The sequence below is a fragment of the Schistocerca nitens genome, chromosome 1 (genome assembly GCF_023898315.1).
Source record: "Schistocerca nitens isolate TAMUIC-IGC-003100 chromosome 1, iqSchNite1.1, whole genome shotgun sequence".
Lineage (NCBI taxonomy): Eukaryota > Metazoa > Arthropoda > Insecta > Orthoptera > Acrididae > Schistocerca > Schistocerca nitens.
Window position 1 is genome coordinate 963557755 of NC_064614.1, and position 20271 is coordinate 963578025.

Consider the following 20271-nt stretch of genomic DNA (forward strand, 5'->3'; position numbering starts at 1 on the left):
TAGGAATACAAGTCAAAATCTTTATCATCCAGCAGAACTAAACATAAACAGTCTCTTCAAGATGCATAATGTGAGATTTCCTCTGTACTTGAAAGTAAGAAAATGGTTCTTCCAGAACATTTTCCACACACACTTCAAAATGGGATACCATACATGGATGCTTATAGTTATTGTGCTCAAATTCTCTTTCAGATTAAATCTGAAAAGGACATAACGAAAAAGAATGGTTTACTAGCTGGACTGAGAGCGCACAAAGTTTGCACAAAGGCTTTTAAAAGACTTATGATGGAATGTCCTCCTGATACAATGTCATTTTGCTTTGATTTGCAGCAGGTATAACAACTGCCTAAATTATCGATTGCCAAAGCATACTATTCATGGCAAATATAGTTTTACACATTATGAGTTACTGATGTCAGAATTCAGACTATAAAATTGTATGCTTGGAATGGAACCAAGGTTGGAAGAGGAGTGAATAAGGAGCCATCTGGCATTACCTCATTTCTAGGTGTGGTAAAATTTGATAATTCGATCACCTTCATCAGGCTCTCTGCAGATGTGTGTGGAGGGCAGAACATAACATTCATGTTATCCATGCTCTAGTTTACTGGCTTCAGAATAAAGCACCACCAACATTTTCATGATTACTGTATTCTTTCCTGTGAGAAGACATTGATTTTTACTCACAGACAGGGTTTTTGGCATTGTGTAAGTGCTTGGACATTATTACACCTGAGGAATACCATGAGATTTACCAGGCTCTGGGAACTGTAACATTTTTAGGCAAAAATGCTTTGTAAGGAACTACAAACTCTGAAGAAAGTAAAGCAATCTCACATCAGTGTAAAGATGGAGCCGACATACAGGTTCGATGACCCCTCAAAGCAATTTGCAACCCATCTGCAATGAGACACAAGGATTGACCAGGTATGTGAACATCCCATTAATGATAAACTGAGAGTATTACCTGACTCTAAGAAACTGGATGTCCATAACCTGTTGAAAACAAGATCTGAAGACAACTGGAGTTGGTTTCATAGTTTGCAGTTTTATGTTTTGACACTAAACACTGATACATCAGCTAAAACTGGTAGGCTGGCCCATGAGGATGATGGCTGTGGCTGTTTGCATGAGGAAGAAGAACTAAGTGCAAGAATGGAACACATCAATCTACCAGCAATGACATGTTAATAACTTTATTTTCTTACATGATGGGCCCGGTCCAACAATAAAATTAATAAAAAAATTGAAATAAATATTTCAATTCAGATTATGTGAAGACACAATTGGATCAAAATATATTTTGTTCAGTGAACTGGTTCAAAATGTATTAAGAGCAATTTAAAAATTAAAGTGATGTCTCATGCCTTCATTATTTCAATCCTGACTAAGTCTGAAACATATTCTAAATATCTAGGTTCTTCCTTCAAGAATTTTCTATGGTTCATTCCTGTCATTTAATATGATTTGAAACTATGTTCCTCAAATGACATAACTGCGTCTGTCATCCAACCTCAGTTTGACTCAATGCTCAGTGGCATTAGCACCATTATTGCTGATAGAGATGGCAGCTCTCTGCACTAAGTTCTTCACCCTGTATACCCCCACATTATCTACCAATTTAACACGGTTTTCTTCCTACCATACTGTAAACACCCAATAAGTTAAATTTCATTATTTGATATCATTCCTGGTGTTACAATTTTAAAGGTCACTAGTGCAATATAAAAATAAGCTTTCAGTTAATTTCATGAGAAGGAAAGTTGCTACTCATCATACAGCAGAAATGCTGAGTCGGAGATAGGCACAACAAGAAGACTCTCACAATTAAAGCTTTCAGCCATTAAGGCCTTCATCAACAACACACACACACACACACACACACACACACACACACACACACACACACAACTCACACACATGCAACTGCAGTCTCAGGCAACTGAAACCAGTGCATGATGGTAGCGACTGGGTGGGGGTAAGGAGGAGGCTCGGAGGGGGAGGGGGGGGGATAGTATGGTGAGGGTGGCAGACAGTGAAGTGCTGCATGATAGATGGAGGCCAGGGGAGAGGTGGAAAAGAAGGCGGGAGGGGGCAGGGGGGGGGGGGGGGGGGTTGAGGTAGCGGAAAAGAAGAGAAGTAAAAAGACTGGGTGTGGTGGTGGAATGATGGCTGTGTAGTGCTGGAATGGGAACAAGGAAGTGGCTGGAGGGGGGTGAGGACAGTGACTAATGAAGGTTGAGGCAACGAGGGTTACGGTTATGTAGGATGTATTGCAGGGAAAGTTCCTACCTGCATAATTCAGAAAAGCTGGTGTTGGTGGGAACGATCCATATGGCTCAGGCTGTGAGGCAGTCATTGAAATGAAGGATATTATTTTTGGCTGCATGTTCAGCAACAGGGTGGTCCACTCATTTCTTGGCCACAGTGTGTTGGTGGCCATTCATGTGAACAAACAGTTTGTTGGTTGTCATGCCTACATACAATGCAGCACAGTGGTTGCAGCTTAGATTGCAGATCACCATTGTGGGATGAGTGGGAAGGATAGTGGGCAGGACATTTCTCATTTCAGGGCACAACGAGAGGTAATCAAATTCAGTTGCTCTAGTCCTGGGTTGTAGTGAGTTACAAGGGGAATGCTCCTCTGTGGCTGGATGGCAGGACTTTGGGAGGTGGCAAAGACTGGAAAGATAAGGGGCGAGAGATTTGTTTATGTACCAGATTGGGAGGATAATTACAGTCAGTGAAGGCTTCCCAACCTTGTACAAAAACAAATCTCCCGTGCCTTATCTTTCCAGTCTCCCCACCACATGCCAAAGTCCCACTGTCCAGCCACAGAGGAGCATTCCTGTCATAACTCAGTACCATCCAGGACTGGAGTAACTGAATTATATTCTCTGCCAGGGTTTCGATTACCTCTTATTTTGCCCTTAATTGAGAAATGTCCTGCTCACTATCCTTCCCACCAGTCCCACAGAGGTATTCTGCCATCCACAAGACATACACAATATACTCGTCCTTCATTACACAACCGTGCTCCCAATCCTTTACCTAATGCCTCATACACCTGTAATAGACCTAGATGCAAGACATGTCCCATACATCTTCCCACCACCACCTACTCCAGTTCGTCCACGAACATCACCTAGCCCATCAAATGCTAGGCTACCTGTGAAACCAGTCACATGATCTACATACTAAGCTGTAACCACTGTGCTGCTCTCTATGTAGGCATGACAACCAACACGCAGTCTGTCAACATGAATGGCCACCAATAAGAAACAAATGGACCACCCTGTTGCTGATCATGCTGCCAAACATGACATCCTTCATTTCACTGATTGCTTTACAGCCTGTGCCATATGGATCCTTCCCACAAACACCAGATTTTCTGAATTGTGCCGGTGGGAACTTTCCCTGCAATACATCCTACATACCCGTAACCCTCCTGGCCTCAACCTTCATTAGTCACTGTCCTCACCCCTCCAGCCCATTCCCTGTTTCCATTCCAGCACTACACAGCCATCATTCCACCATCACACCCAGTCTTTTTATTTCTCTTCTTTTTCACTGCCCCCCCTTTTTCTCCACCTCTCCCCCAGCCTCTGTCTAACCTGCAGCACTTCACTGTCTGCCACCCTCACCAAACTATCCCTCACCCTTCCCACTGCAGCCTCCTCCTTACCCCCAACCAGTCGCCACTCCCATCATGCACTGGTGCTGCTGCTCGCAGTGTGGTTTCACCAGTTGCCTGAGACCGCAGTCACGTGTGTGTGTGTGTGTGTGTGTGTGTGTGTGTGTGTGTGTGTTTACTGTTGACGAAGGCATTAATGGCTGAAAGCTTTAATTGTGAGAGTCTTTTTGTTGTGGCTATCTGTGCCACAGCATCTCCACTATGTGGTGAGTAGCAACTTCCCTGCTCATAATACTGTTACATTCCATCCTGGATTTTCCATTGTTTGATTTCAGTTAATTTGATATCACATACAGCAGCATATATCTTTAGTGCAAGGTCATAAGGGTGTAAGTCACATTTTGGTCACTTTTGGTTTGTTAAACGACACTGACAAAGAAAACACAAGCTTTAGTGTGGTATAAAGGGCTTACGTCAGGTTGCAATACAAGGCATACTGAATCAAATGGTCACTGTGCCGTGGCTAACATTTGTTTTGTATTAAGTGCTTATGTCGACATATGCCCTTAATATCAGCAGTGTGCGATAAACTGAATAAGTTTTATGTTGATTTATGCTCTTAGTAATATTCAACATTTTTAATTTATATTTGTTATTCCATAATCTTTCCCAGGGTTGGCAATACTGTATTATTGAGGAAGAATGTGCTATAAATATGTGAACTGTTGTTGCATAGTGAAAGAGGGAAGATTAACATTGACAGTTTGTTGAACGTATTTGAAAATGTTTATCCGTAGGAAGGAAATGGTTCATTCACTGCAGAAACACACTGGCATTAGCACAAGTGGATCTTTAAGCCGATATAGTAGCTTTCATTTTACAAGATTAAATAAAATGTAGTCATATAGGTCTCTCTTATAAAAGTTGTGTCAAATTGCACTTCTTGTAAAACTACAGACACAATAATTAAGGATACTGAATATGAAACACTATTAATTTCTACAAAATATTTCACTGTTTATATTCAGATGAATAGTGATAACTATTTATTACTGTCTTCACCACTACTCAAACAAGATAAAATATGGGATATATTGGAGGGCGTCCCTGACAAACCATCTTCACTGTAAGATATTTTGGATTATGAGGATGACAGTGATCAAGACAAATATACCTGGTTCAGAAAGGCAAAACTGCCTAGATGTCGAAATAATAACAAGAAGAAAAAGTCACATCACTAAGAAACTAAAAGTCCCTTTTCATGATTCAGATCATCAACAAGAGTACATTGCACAAAATGTTCCTGCACACGCAATGGTGGAGACATCTCTTTCAAGAGATGGATTTTTGCATATTGGACAATTGTACATTAATGTTAGTGGGAAGGAAGTATGTGCTAGAAAATTGAAACCTCTTGAACAGTGCAAAATGAAATGTTTCCTCATCCTGGAAAATGATATTCACAAAACTATTTTTTCAGAAATCTGGGGACTCAGTACTCATGATATGAGCTGCATTTATACCAAAGCATGTCACTACTAAACATGAGGCAACCAGGAGATCCAGAAAGGAAACATGTTCTAGAAAAAGGAATGTTAATCATGAATACTGTTTTGAAATCAGTGGTCAAAGGAAACCTGTATGCAAACACTGTTTCCTCAGCACAGTAGATGAGCATGAGAAATTTGTTAGACATGCCATTAAAAATATAAGATGAAGCACTACTGGACCCCCCCCCCCCCCCCCCCCCACTGATAGGCATGGAAAACATACTTCGTGAAGGGTGAGGAAGAATTGAATGACGTAATACCTCATTTATTGTCTTTCCCTTCACATGAAATTCATTACACCAGAAGGAGCAATTACAAGAGGTATCTCCCTTTTCATCTGAATTCGTAAATTATGTACCAGTTATACAAAGAGAACAAATCAAAACCTGTATCCAGGGAGGGAATTTCATTCCTTGAAACTCTCCTTCAAACAACCCAGTGTAGATACATGCCATAAATGTGATGTATTACATATGAAAATACAAGTTGCAAATGAAACTGATATGACAGCCGACCTATAAAATTACTCAGCTGAACAAAAATTACATCAACTACTGACTTTGCTTTCTTATAAAAAGCAAAAGACAAAGATATGTGTAAGCAAGATGATTCTAAAAAATGTTTCAGCTTTGATCTGCAGCAATGCCTTCCTACACCATGCCTTCAGTAACTTTTTACAAACGTCAGCTGTGGACATTTAATTTGACAGTACATGACAATGGTACAGGACAATCCACCAACAATATGTGGCATGAAGCTTTAGCTTGTATGGGAGCAAACGAAATAGCTTCGTGCTTATACATGCATTTGTCTAATATGCTCATAAATATTTCAGAAATAACCTTTTATTCTGACACATATGGGGGTCAAAATAAAAACTCCCATATTGCAGCAATGTCCATTATAGCTTCAAGAGACTTCTCTCAAATCAAGGTCATCAATCATAAATTCCTAGTTGCTGGACACACACACACACACACACATGGAATGCGACATCGACCATTCCATGCAATAGAAACAGAGGAAAAATGCAAGTTTCCAATTTATCATCCTCATGATTGGTACCAGTTGGTGAGGAACACTGTCAAAAAACAATTCAATGTTGTTGAATTAAACCAAGAATAGTTTTTTGACTTCGCTGGACTGCTCATATCTCGTTTGCTTTCTAGAAAGAAAAACACAGATGGAGAACATTACTCATGGCATGCTGTTCAATGGCTCCAGTATACTAACAATGAAGGAATGGTCAACTACAAGAATTCCTTGGGTTACGAACCTTTCAAGACGTTGATTTTCAGAAGAAGGGGCAGGCCATCAATTGACCAAGTGGAAAGGAAATGCAAATCATTCATGCCTATATCCAACAAAAAGAAGAAGGATTTACTTGACCTGCTGCCTCTTATACCACCAGTGTTACTGTCAGTGTGTCTTCCTACAGATCCTGATACAACTGCACAAGATACAGATCTAACTAAAATTGAGTTGGAGTAGCATTCTCATTGTATCGTGTTTGATTTATTTATAACATCAGGCCTATTTCTGGAATAACTAAATCCACAATATTGTTCTTGTTCATAACATGTTGTTATAGAAATATTTACACAGTATATACTTTCTTGTTTAATATATAGTGGTACTCATGTAATGTTGTCAGAATGTAGTAATTATTTTCAAATAAAGTTGTTTCATGCCACATTCATCAAGGTCACAAAATTATTATGCGAATGGGCTGGAGCACTTATCTGTGTTTACAGGATGAAAATGAGGGAAAAATAAACCTAAGAGCCCAAAGAAATTTGGGCCATAAAATAATGAATATTTACTATGTAATAATGTGCTGTTGGTTTAAATATATACGTATTTGGATTTTAGAGAGGATTGTGATCTTCGTTGGGGCTCTTCTCAAAAAGTCGTAGTTTTAACTTAAGCCCCTTTGACTCTGCACCAAATATTATATCCAGGCATTTTATAATATAGTGAATTATGTAGGAACTTCAGAAAGTAAGTTACATATGTCATCCCACACAAGACCATTGTGTAACTAGAGTGGTGAACTGTCAAAAGAGACCACACATTCTGGGTTTCCTGCAGACTTAGTCCTGCTGCAGTAAGCATAATAGGTCCATCACAGCATGTGAGTGAAATGCCGTAGCAACTGGAAACATACTCCAAAGATGAAGTACCTGGAACAGTTTGATTCTTGTAGGCAAAACATCTCCATTGACCAAGATTCATTGTGAAATTCTGTCAGTACGTGGACCAAATGCAACGTCACATGCTGCCATAATGAAATAGTACCAAAAATTTGGCCAAGGCCATACAGACGTGGGTGATACTAATCGGGAAGTAATGCCATTGACATCAACCACAGATAACAATGTCCCAACAATCTTTTTGGCAAGCTAAATAAATGTCTGGGGGAAAATGATTCCTCCAACGATGATGCTCACTCAGCAGTTCTCGAATGGCTCTGTGATGGAGCAGTACCACCAATGAACTGAATGGTTGGTAGAATCTTCTGAATGTTGTTTAGAGAGACCTGGTGGCTACATTGAAATATAAAGTCATATGTCTTTGCCACTTTGATGTGTAGATGAGCATCATATGAAAGCTACTTGGCCTGCCATAATAATGTGCAACTTCTTTTTTGAAGTCTCTCATACAAGGATTCAAGTGTTGTTAACTGTGAGCAGATGCTGTAATTATTATCCGTTTATCTTAAAATGTGAAAGGGATTTTTTTTCACCAGTGTAGCAGCTCGGAAATAGGAAACAAAATAACAACTACCTCATAATGTGGTATGACGTCATTGGAAGTGGCCACCACTGCTTAGAAATAGATTATATGGAGTCAGTTGGAACACTGATAGTTGTAGGAAAGATATTATATTGCTTTTCAAGATGAGCAACTGCAGCTCTTTAACAGTTTCAGAAGATACAGATCTTGGAGAACTATGACAAAGTTGAACACTGAGCATATCCAAACAAAATTCAAAATGGAGAAGAATGAGTGGTGCTACCAACAAAAAGGAAAGAATTATGAATACCACCACCACACAACAGCGTAATAAAAATTTGGAGGATCTGTCACTATGTCGTTGAGTGATTATGGAACCACTTGAGTGATGGTAAGCTCTGCACACACATGAAACCTGATTCCTCTCCATGCTAACAGTCTGTCAGAACGACGTTTAACTGTTTTCAGAACTTGCAAGTGATTCCTCTCACTCATTTCATGTGATATTTTACATCCACTCTCCACAATGCTCAATGGTCCCAGTCCATCAGTATATGAGGTCTGCCTCGTGCTGTTTTATATTCCATATTCTTCTTAGCTGCAACTATGGTGACTGTCAGGGTTCACACTAAATCAGAACTCATTAAGAGAGAAAAACACATGGGTCTCTGTGGTGTTCATCTATCTGCATTACATATGTGACCATTGTCTGTGGAGACTAGAATGTCTTATTGTTAACACGACATCATGGAAAGATACGCACTGAGGCCACTTGCACTAAATTGATTGAAGATGATCTGCATTGACTTTACTGATATTCTGCTGTTTGCAGTCTGCAGTCCAATCATACAGGCTATGAGAAAGAGATATGGTGATCAACATTATGGTGTTTTCAGAACAACACTGCCCTTATCATTCTTGAATACCTCCCAGTATTTGAAAGCAAGTACACAGTCATATACTCCTATGGTATTTTTTAAATCGTATAATGACTGGCAAACTTCTGAAATCCTAACTAATCACCATGCCACACAGATTAGTTAATCACATGAAACAGACTTTACTTATGAACAACTGAAAACTAGACTGAACACACATGATCCCAGTCTCTCCAGCTGTTAAGCACTGCCTCACTAACCAGGTTGAAAATCTGACAGGGAGTGAGAGCATACAGAAAAGAAGGGAGGAAGGGGAACACCCAGGGAGGAAACAGCATGTAGAGAGAGAACCAGCACACGTGCAGACAACAAGCACATGAAGAGTGGTCCAGTGTACAGGGAGGGAGACCAGCACATGGGGAGGAGAGCAATGCACAGAGAAGGGACACATGCATGATGAACAGACCAGTGCACGATGAGGGGACCAGCACTTGGGGAGGGTACCAATACATGGGGGTTCACACGTCAGCCTACCTTGATGTTCCCCTTCATAACTCGTATCAGTATTGTAGGGGTTCTCCAACACTGGAATAGCAAGATTGGCTGAGTAATGAACTGGATTTTTAATTATGGAGGGAGATGTACTAGAGTAATGCGTACAGCTGTGCTAGATATAGTGGCGCATCTGCCTAGTGAGTAGGAGTCCAGGTTCAAATCCCAGCTTTGATACAAATTTTAATTCATTGCTTCAGCCTGTGTTCATTATCACAGATGCAGTAAATTGTTTATTACTATTTTCTAGAGTTTTTCAGCTTTTCAAGAGCACAATCAGTTGTTTTTTATGCTTTGTGTAACCATTTACAAGTGCAGGCAAGAGCTAGGCCTTGTGGTAGCTGTACAATAATTACTCCATATTATTATTAATCCTTTTTTGGAGTGACATTAGGAAAAATTCCGCTAGCAGCTAGTAAACTTATTGTTTATTAAAAGACAACCAGTTTTGAAGCCTAAAACCACATCATCAGGTGCAAACTACGTAGTAGAAAGCAAAGTACAGTGTCACAACATCTTGTGGATATTAAAATTAATAAAGGAAAGTCTAAAATATACTTGCAACATTAAAAGATCATAGGCATACCCATTACCCAGCCTTCCAGCCAGTCCCAAGCCCATATAAAATGAGAGGGTTAATCATCAGACTAACCATCCAACCATTCTAAAAAACTGATTGGTTCCTATACACTTACACCCAGCCTCGAATTGGAATGGATCTAATGGAAAATGGCCCAAGCTTATGAATAAAGGACTATGAATAGGTATATGGAACATAAAAACCCTGTATGCTGCAGGACAGACAAAGATACTCGACAAAGAACTAACAGAGTACAAGATGGATATTACAGACCTGCAGGAGATAAGATGGCCTGGACAAGGTATGCACAGAGAGAAAAACTACACGATCATATACAGTGGACACAAGCATGGTCACCAAATATATGGGACAGGATTTGTGGTTCATGATAAAATAATAGCTAATGTGATGACATTAGAAAATGTCAATGAAAGAATATGCTACATCAGAATCAAAGGTAAATATAGAAATATCTCGTTAATAAGTGTCCATCCCATAACTGAGGACAAGGAGGAAGACATAAAAGATGAATTCTATGACATCTTAGATCAGATGTACTCCAGATTACCACAGTATGACATCAAAATTGTGCTGGGAGACTTAAATGAAAAAATAGGGCAAGAACAGCAGTGGCAACCATATATAGGCATGTTCAGCTTTCACACTGAATCAAATGATAATGGTATAAGGCTTGTCAACTTCGCCAAACCTAGAAACACGGAAAAAGCAAGTACATGACTCCCCCATAAAGATATACATAAAGCAACATGGACCTCACCAAATGGATTATCTAGGAACCAAATAGACCAAGTTTTGATAGAGAAAAAACATAAAAAGGCAACAACATATGTTAAGACAATGATGGGGGTTGAGATAGGATCAGACCATTCTCTTGTGCTAAGAAAGATGAAACAATCATTACCAAACTACCAAGTAAGAACAACAGTGGTAAAAGAACCCAAAGAGTAGATGTGAGTAGGCTAAAAGAGGAGGAGGTGAATAACCAATTTAAGATTAAGCTTAAAAATAGATTTGCTGAATTAGATAATGCAACAATAGAAAAGAAGATGACATCAACACAAAATGGAAGAAGATGATGACAGTTATGAGGGAGACCGTGCATGAACTACTAGGAGATAATAATAATAGCAATATAAAGCACAAATAATGGTTCAATGAAACATGTAGAAAAGCAGTACAGGACAGGAAGAGAGCCAGACAGGCAATGATGAACAATAACAACCATGAAAATCAAACAACATACAGGAAAACTATGTGAGAAATGAAGAGGTGAGAGAAAAGAGCTTTCACATATAAACAGATAGAGAATGCTGAGGAGGACTATAACCAGAACAATAGTAAACAGTTTAACAGGACAATGAAAGAGCACAGAGCACAGGCTGTGATAATGAAGGACGAGAATGGAAAATTGATCACTATGAATGAAGGAAATTTAGAGAACTGGAGGAAATACTTCAAAGAGCTGCTGAACAACTCAGTAGATACCTACAACAATGCAAACATGGCAGAAAACAATCAGAACATACAACCATTAGTCGAAGAACCAACTCTGATGGAGGTGAAGGAGGGAATAAAAAGACTAAAAAATGGGAAGGCCCCTCGAATAGACATGATATCAGCAGAGCTCATCAAAGAAGGGGGAGAGAAGATACATGAATGGTTAGCCAAACTGATAAAAGAGGTAAGGAGAAAAGAAATAATGCCAGAGGAATGGAAAACTGCTGCTGCATGTCCCATACACAAGAAAGGAGACAAAATGCTGACACAGAACTACAGAGGGATATCTCTCCTATTCACATGCTACAAAGTAAAATCAAGAATTATACTGAACAGGCTCAACCCATACATTGAGGAAATATTAAACACAGCACAAGCAGTGTTCAGAGAAGGTAAATCAACAATTGACCAAATATTCACACTAAGACAAATATTAGATAAGAACTGGGAGCACAATCATGATAGCTTTTGCCTGTTTATAGATTTCAACAAAGCATATGACAGCATAGTAATAGAGGAAATGTGGAGGATAATGGCAGAATATGGGATACCGGACAAGCTGATAACGTTAACTAAAACATGTGTGATGGAATCAAAGTGTAGAGTGAAAGTACAGGGGGAATTCTCAGAAGCATTTGAAGTAAAAACAGGAGTGAGACAGGGAGATATTATATCACCAACCCTGTTCAATTTGCCCCTCAACAACACCCTGAAGACAGTAACATGTGAAAGTGTAGGAGTCACCATAGGAAAAAAGTAAATGTCCTGGCTTTTGCAGATGATATTGTGCTGATAGGAAAGAGCACAGAAGAACTGGAGAAAATGGGGACTGTGCTAATGGAAGAAGCTAATAAAGTAGGTCTAACTATAAATGAAAGTAAAACATAGTTCATGGTAGTAGGAAATAGGGCTCATTTAGGACCAAACGATCTAAGAATCGGAAATCTAATAATACAGAAGACAGACACATTCACGTACCTTGGTGTCAACAGCAGACAACAAAACCTTATAGAACAAGAGATAGTAACAAGAATTCAAGCTGGGGGAAGATGTCTAGGAGCTATGCAGAACATCATACATTCGAAGTTGCTATCTAGGCAGGCGAAAATGAGAATATATCAGGCCATCATCAAGCCAATAGTGTGCTATGCAAGTGAGACATGGACCCTGACAAAGAAAACAGAGAAAAAACTCATCACTTTTGAAAATAAAGTACTGAGAAAAATACACGGACCAGTGAAAGAAAATTAACAGTGGAGAATAAGGAAAAACACAGAACTCAGACAATTATACACACTGCCTGACGTCGTAGTGAGTTTGAAAATTAACAGACTAAGATGGTATTGACATATGAGGAGGAGAGGGAAGAACACTGCAATAAAGGCTGTAATGGATGGAGAAGCTTAAGGAGAGAGACCACTGGGATGGCCGAGAATGAGATGCAAGGATAATACCATGGGAGACATGCATATACTGGGTCTGGGAGATAAAGATGCAGATGACAGGAAAGTGTGGAAGGCTGGACTGAGTGAGACCAAGGACCAGCTATGGCTTGTGTGGCCAGTATAAGTAAGTAAAGTAAGTAAGTAAGTAAGTAAGGTGTACCCATTGCTCCAAGTTAAAATTTACAATTCAGAGAATATTGTCAATAATGTGGTGAATGAAAGTTAATGAAGATGTGCTCCATTCACTTAGGACAAATTGCTGATACATGCAACTTAAAATTTGCATGCATCTAAAAATAAAAAATAAAAATATTTTATGCAGATAGGAGGCTAGACGTTTTTAAAGGGGACTGGATTGGCTATAAAAAAATTGTCACTGCTAACATAATTAGTCATGGCACTATGCAAATTACTGTGTGGAATGCATCAGGTGGCAGTGTGTTCCTGGTATTATGGCAGGGCAACCCGCTGTTGGGCAAAGTAAAAGTGGCCCACACGATCAACAAAGTGAGACTAGCTGGCTGGCAGAATGGAAGCTATCCATGTGGACGGTGTGACATCATATGCTCATGACTAGGAGCGCTGGATATCTACATTTACAAGTGAGAATAATATAGAATTTTATTACATACAAATACCGAATTGTACAAACAACCAAGATGGTGCTTTGATTCTAATTGGTTATTCAACGTAAACTATGCACTTTTCTTTTTATGTCTAAAAATTTCTATTTCCCCCAATATATTCAAAATACAGCTTTTTCTTTTTTTAAGAAGTATTTTTAAATTTTCTGAAGGGCTTGTGATGCTGTGCCCCTCGTCATATAAGGCAGACTATAGAAATAAATTTCAATTTTTTTTTCTTTTTTTTGAGCAGAATAAGATAATGAAAAGTAGACATTATTTAACTGCAAACTATATGTATCAAACCTAAAGAAGCTTTTTGCTACTAAACGGAAATGTTTCCTAGCATTCAAAATAAACGACTTTTACAAATGCACCCAACTGCGCCAAAATTATGTGTTACTGTAAAGCTCCACAAAATAGGTAAAGCATTACATGCAGTTGTGAATGCTGGAGGAGGCGCAGGTTATGAAGTAGAAAAGCTGTTCGCTGATTATTTGAATAAACATTTCCGACATCCTACTAATTTCAGTATAAAAAACAGGAAACAGGTCATACACAATTTGCAGGGTGTATTCATGCCACCAACCACATGTGTGATGGTACATGATGTCAATAATGTGTACGATAATGTACCTATTGTTCTGGTGCAAGTATTATTGCAGAGAATCTGTAAACCTTTTCAGAGAGACCATGTACGGAGGTGGAAGAAATTCTGGCTTTACTGTTTTATCTTTTAATTATTTTAAATTTGGGGATGATTTTTATTTACAACAAGAAGGCTTAGCCATGGGCTCACTACTTTCCTATTGCATAGCAAATATTTTTATGATGAACTTTGAGCATGAATTTCTGACAAAATTCCCTCAACACACAAGAAGATTTATTTCACAGAATAGATATGTTGGCGATGTTTTCATATTATATGATGGTAATAATGTTGAAAGTGACTAGTTCCTCTGGGATCTAAATATTATGAACCAAAAGATATAGTTTACTGGTTAATGTGCTGAGATGAAGCTTTACCATTTTTGGACCTACAAGTGACCATAAAAAATGAAAACACAGGCTTCAATATTTACCAAAAGCCAACCACAACAGATCTAGTTACACACATGCAATCATGTCACCCAATGAAATATAAATCTGCAGCATTCTGAGCTATGTTATATCGTGTGCCCCTTACTAGTGGAGCTCAAGTAACTGAATACGAGATTATACAGTATATAGTGTATCAAAACAGTTACAATACAGAATTTTTAACACAATTAATAGAAGTATATTGAAAAAGAAACATCTTCCTCCCCATAGAAAATGAGAGGCAGATTTTATAAGACTTAATCAACCAAGCAGACAAAGAATTATTCTATTTTGTTGTAGAATACCATACCTGGGTGTAGTATCTGAAAAAAATGGCAGATGTATGAGATCAAAAAATATTATTTCAGCAAATTTTTCTTTTTCAGATCTACAATGAAAACTCAGACACAAGGAAAAAACTGTGGTAAATAAATACAAGGTGTACATAAAGTCTGGGAACACTTTCAATTATTTACCGTGCAAGAACTAAACATTGTATAGATCTCATACATTTTGCATTTTGAAGAGAAACTCTGGAAGTTGTTTTTACAAACATTCGATATGCGAACCATGAGTGACCTGGCAGACATCAATAAGGTAATCAAATTCTTGCCATACACGTCCCAGCATGGCATCATCAACTGTGGCAGTCACTTCCCATATTCTCTCCTGGAGCTCTGCTACATCACATGGTAGAGGCGCTACATACACCAGATCTTTAATGTGTTACATGCAATGAGATCTGGTGATCAGGGAGGCCATTTCATGAAACAGCTGTCCCCTTCTGTAGTACGGCCGATCCATCGATTTGGCAGATCTGCGTTCAGGTACCCACGAACTTCGCGATGAAAATGGGGTGGAGCCTCATCCTGCTGAAAGATGAACGAAGAGTCCGATTGCATTTGAGGCATCAGCCATTGCTCCAACATGTTCAAGTAGAAATATCCAGTGATGGTGCTTTCAGTCAAGAAGAATGGCCTGTACAGTTTTCGATGTGACAAGGCACAAAAAACATTTACCTTAGAGGAATCACGCTCAAATTAAATGCATTCATGTGGATGCTTTGTACCCCAGATTCGACAATTATGCCTGTTCACTTTCCCATTAGTGTGAAAAGTGGCTTTGTCACTAAAACTTAAGTGATCAACAGTGCCATCCTGATCCTCATTCAATTGTTGCAACTGCAAACAAAACTCAAAATGCTTGTCTTTGTTGTCGCCATTGAGCTTCTGCAGTAGCTCCAATTTGAATGGTTTCATAGACAGCTTCTGTCGCAGGACTTTCCACACTGTCACTGGAGCCATTTTGAGTTCACAGGATGCATGATGCACCGATTTCTTTGGACTCCTTATGAATGTCTCTCGTACGCATTCCACATTCACTTCACTCACATTCACTTCACTCACATTCACTTCTCTTTGCCGGGCACAAGCAACCCATTATAAAGAATGTGTCATGCCAGTGGTAAATGGCCTTCCTTGTTGGTGGCTTCTTACTGTACTTGGTTCTAAACATCTGTTGAACAGCTGTAGCACACTTGTTTTTGTTGAACTCCGGCACACAGAAAGTTAGCTCCACACCTCAACTTGCCATGTTTGCAACTAGAGCTGACTATCGGCAAATTACCAAACTATGCTGTGGTGGTATACATGGGAATAAAAAAGGAACTTTCAAGGTTTCTCTTCAAATGACATATGAATGATATCTGTACAATGTTTGGTTCTTGTGCAATAGATAACTGAAAGTGTTCCCGGACTTTATGTACACCCTGCATAATGAAGTGTGTGTACACTGGATTACACATAATGATTGCCTGAAGAAATACACGGGGCAAACTGGTCGGCTATTTCAAGTAAGATTGCAGGAACACTTTCACTTAAATAATTCATAATCTACATTAAAAATGCACTTTCACAAAGAAGGGCTCAGCATCACAAGCCCTTCAGCAAATTTAAAAATATTCCATAAAAAGAAAAAAAAACACATTCTGAAAATATTAGGGGAAGTAGAAATTTTAGACATAAAAAAGAAAAAGCACAGTTAACGCTGAATAACCAATTACAATCAAAGCACCACAGCATTCTGGCTAATTTTGATTGTTTATGCAATTAGGTATTAGTACATAATAAAATTCTGTATTATTCTCTATTGTAAAGGGAGTGACTCAGTGTTCCTAGACATGAATACATGAAGTCACACTGTCCACATGAATAGCTTCTGTTCCACCAGCCAGCTAGTGTCACTTTGTTGTTTGTGTAGGCCGCTTTTACTTTACCCAACACTGGGTTGCCTTGCCGTCACACCAGTAAGACACTGATACATTCCATATAATAATTCACGTAGTGCCATGACTAACCATGTCAGCAGTGACAATTTTTTCTCATCAATCCAGCCCCATTCAAAAAATTTTAGCATTCTCTCACTATAGAATATTTTTCTTTTTAGATGCGTGCAAATGTTAAAACATGGCTCTGTAACCACGAGTTGTGCCTCTCTGAAATTCATGCCTAAATGAATGGACACATCTTCATTACTTTTCACTCACCATAGTATTGACAATATTCACTGAATAGAAAATTTTGACTAGGAGTGATGGATATGCATATGATCTTTTAATATTGCAAGCATATTTTAGACATTCCTTCATTAATTTTAATAGCCACAAAATGTGATGACACTGTCCTTTGCTTTTTACCATGTCGGTTGCATCTAATTATGTGGCTTTAGGCTGCAAAACTGGTTGTGTTTTGATAAACAACAATTTTACCAGATGTTAGTGGAATTCTTCCAAATATCATGCATTTCAACAGCTGTGGATACCCGCATATAAAACACTACATCATTTGAATACAAAACCATTGCAAGTACAATCTAATAAGATTCTTATTGAGATTACTGCTGGAAGCAGCTGCATCAATTGAAATCAAAAGACAGTAATCAGTATTGACTCCTTTCACATCACTACCAAATTCAGACAGCAGACAACACTGTGTTGGAAAGGTTTACCATGTCAATAAATAATCAGATTCCAAAACCACACAAACACTACAATGGTTGTTATTCAGCATATCACTATCACAACAGTAGAACAAAGTGTAACTATTTCCGTAACAGAACAACATTAAAAATGACTGATAGAAGTCCATATATCAGTGGTTTGATTTGGTATAACAAGCTACCAAACTCTCTAAGAACGTACACGGGAAATGTTTTTAAAACAAAATTAAAATCTTTTCTAATAGAAAAATGTTTATATTCTTTCAATGAATTTTAAGATAGTGATTGTAACATGAGGCATTAGCATATCAGTTGTAATGTGATAAATGTAAAAAATAGACATAAGAAGCAACAGCTACAGAATATAGTGTATTTTATAAGTATAAATATAACCATAGTATTAAGTCTGGCGTTTGCAAAAGCCATCATTACGATGGATGCACGCAAAGAAAATGTAAATAAATAAGTAAATAAATAAATAAATAAAGAAATACTCTTGTGGATGTAGATACACTAAACAGTTTTGTCTGCTATTTGATGCTAGCTGTGATCAGAAACCTGTTGCTACCAGTCAGTGTCATTTGATTTCCATCAGTTACTTTGCTGAGAGTTTTCTTAGAAAGTGCATATAATATGTGCATAGCAAACAATTCATAATTTAGAGAAGTATGAAGGACAGATCTACACTTTATTCCATATTATGATCAAGTTATGTATGTTGCAGGGAAACTGATTACTCTAAAAGCTGGGTTTTGACTTGAAGTCAACTTGATGGCATTATGCTTGAAAGGAAATAGCAGAAGCCAGAACCTCCCGCCCTGCCCCCCCCCCCCTCCCCAAACCCCTTCCCACATTCTTTTGTTGACCAGTACAGCAGCCATTTGAAATTCTAAACTTATACGAGGGTAATCCCAAAAGTAAGGTCTCCTATTTTTTCATAAGTACATAGACCTGTTTATTTCTACAATGGTTTACATCAGTTTACAGCTTGAACATTTAGCTATTTTTCGACATAATCACCATTTCTGTTGATGCATTTTTGTAGCTGCTGTGGCAGTTTTTGTATGCTCATGTCATACCAGCTCGCCACCATGCTTTACAGAAAGTTATGAACCTCTTCTTTCACCTCGTCATCAGAGCAGGATCGCTGGGACCACAATTAATGCTGATAGGTACTGTGAGACTCTGATAAAACTCAAACATGCAATTCAGAACCAGAGAAGAGGAATGTTGAGCAAGGGCGTACACATTCTCCATGACAACGCTCGCCCACACGTTGCTTGGCAAACCGTTGCTCTCCTGCAACAATTTCAGTGGAACATAATCACCCACCCATCCTATAGTTCTGACTTGGCGCCCAGTGACTATCACCTGTTCCCTAGGTTAAAAGAACATATGGCCGGTAAACGATTCAGCTCCGACAATGAGGTTCATAACTTTCTGAACAGCATGGCAGCGAGCTGGTATGACACGGGCATACAAAAACTGTCACAGTGTCTACAAAAATGCATCGACAGAAATGGTGATTATGTCAAAAAATATCTAAATGTTCAAGCAGTAAACTGATGTAAACTGTTGTACAAATAAACAGGTCTATGTACTTATAAAAAAATAGGAGACCTTACTTTTGGGAGTACCCTCATATTTTCTTGAAATAAAAAACGATTAAAAATTGGGAAATACCATGATTGAAAACTGGGAAGTAATTTCTTTAAAACATACCATTCCTGTCAGTAATCGTCTACACACCTGAGCAGAATTCTTTCCTTCTCCTCTCTCATATTACACTACAGTTCTCAAAATAGAAAGAAATTACAATTTTTAGCACATTATTATTCATACCAGTTGAATGATTTACGACTTCCATCGTTCCATACTGTTCCATCCAAAGTTTTCCAACAATAATGTTGTGGACACAGCAGTTCACATTGGTCCATGTATATGCCTCACCCCACCTAATAAGATGAAAGAAAAACATTTTATTGTAACTGAACTGCCACATCAAACATGTTTAATTGCTAATTTAGTGAAAGTGTGACTCTTTCTTATTTAATTTGGTATTTAACTAATGACTGCACACACTAAAGTTGTGACACGCTGCATTCATCAAATATTTTAGTCCATTGACAGGCTAGCCTCACTAACACCAAGTGGCAGTGTTAGCAAACAGTGTAAACAGAATGGAATAGTGCGTGTTTCATAAGCAAAAATCGCAGGCATATAGAGTAGACTTTATTCTTCTTTTACCAGTATTTAACTTGCAAATAATGGTGAAGTGGCCATGAATAAAAGATACTTTTCAGTGTCTATAATGATTACTAAGTAAGTCTTTCAATTGGAGCTTTATAGGAACCATTAAATCCTGACATTGTCAATGTTGTCTGTTAGGGCATATTGATGTGCTTTTCTTGTGGAGTACACAGACTATTTTTACACTAATTTTCTGCTCAGCTTTATTTTCAATCTATTTCACAGCTTTTTTACAACTGAATCCTCAGGCACTTAGGCACAGTTGTTGAATTGTGCCTAAGTGACTGAGAATGAAGCAATAAGAAGCTACGAATTTGATTGCAAATAAAGTAAACAATAAACACAGGTGAGTGGAAAATTAGTATGGCAGTAGCCTGTGAGCTCCAAAACAAAATCATTTTCTAGTGTAATGGAAGCAAAAACATTGA

General features: G+C 38.4%; 1 protein-coding gene across 1 annotated transcript in view; it reads right to left on the reverse strand.

The window, feature by feature from the left end:
- LOC126194829 (oxysterol-binding protein-related protein 1-like) overlaps positions 1 to 20271 on the reverse strand; it is a 424899-nt gene that overhangs the window by 71044 nt on the left and 333584 nt on the right. Inside the window, exon 17 of the mRNA XM_049933164.1 lies at positions 19436 to 19548. Coding sequence (XP_049789121.1) covers positions 19436 to 19548 — 113 coding nt within the window. The remainder of the gene's footprint in view (positions 1 to 19435; positions 19549 to 20271) is intronic.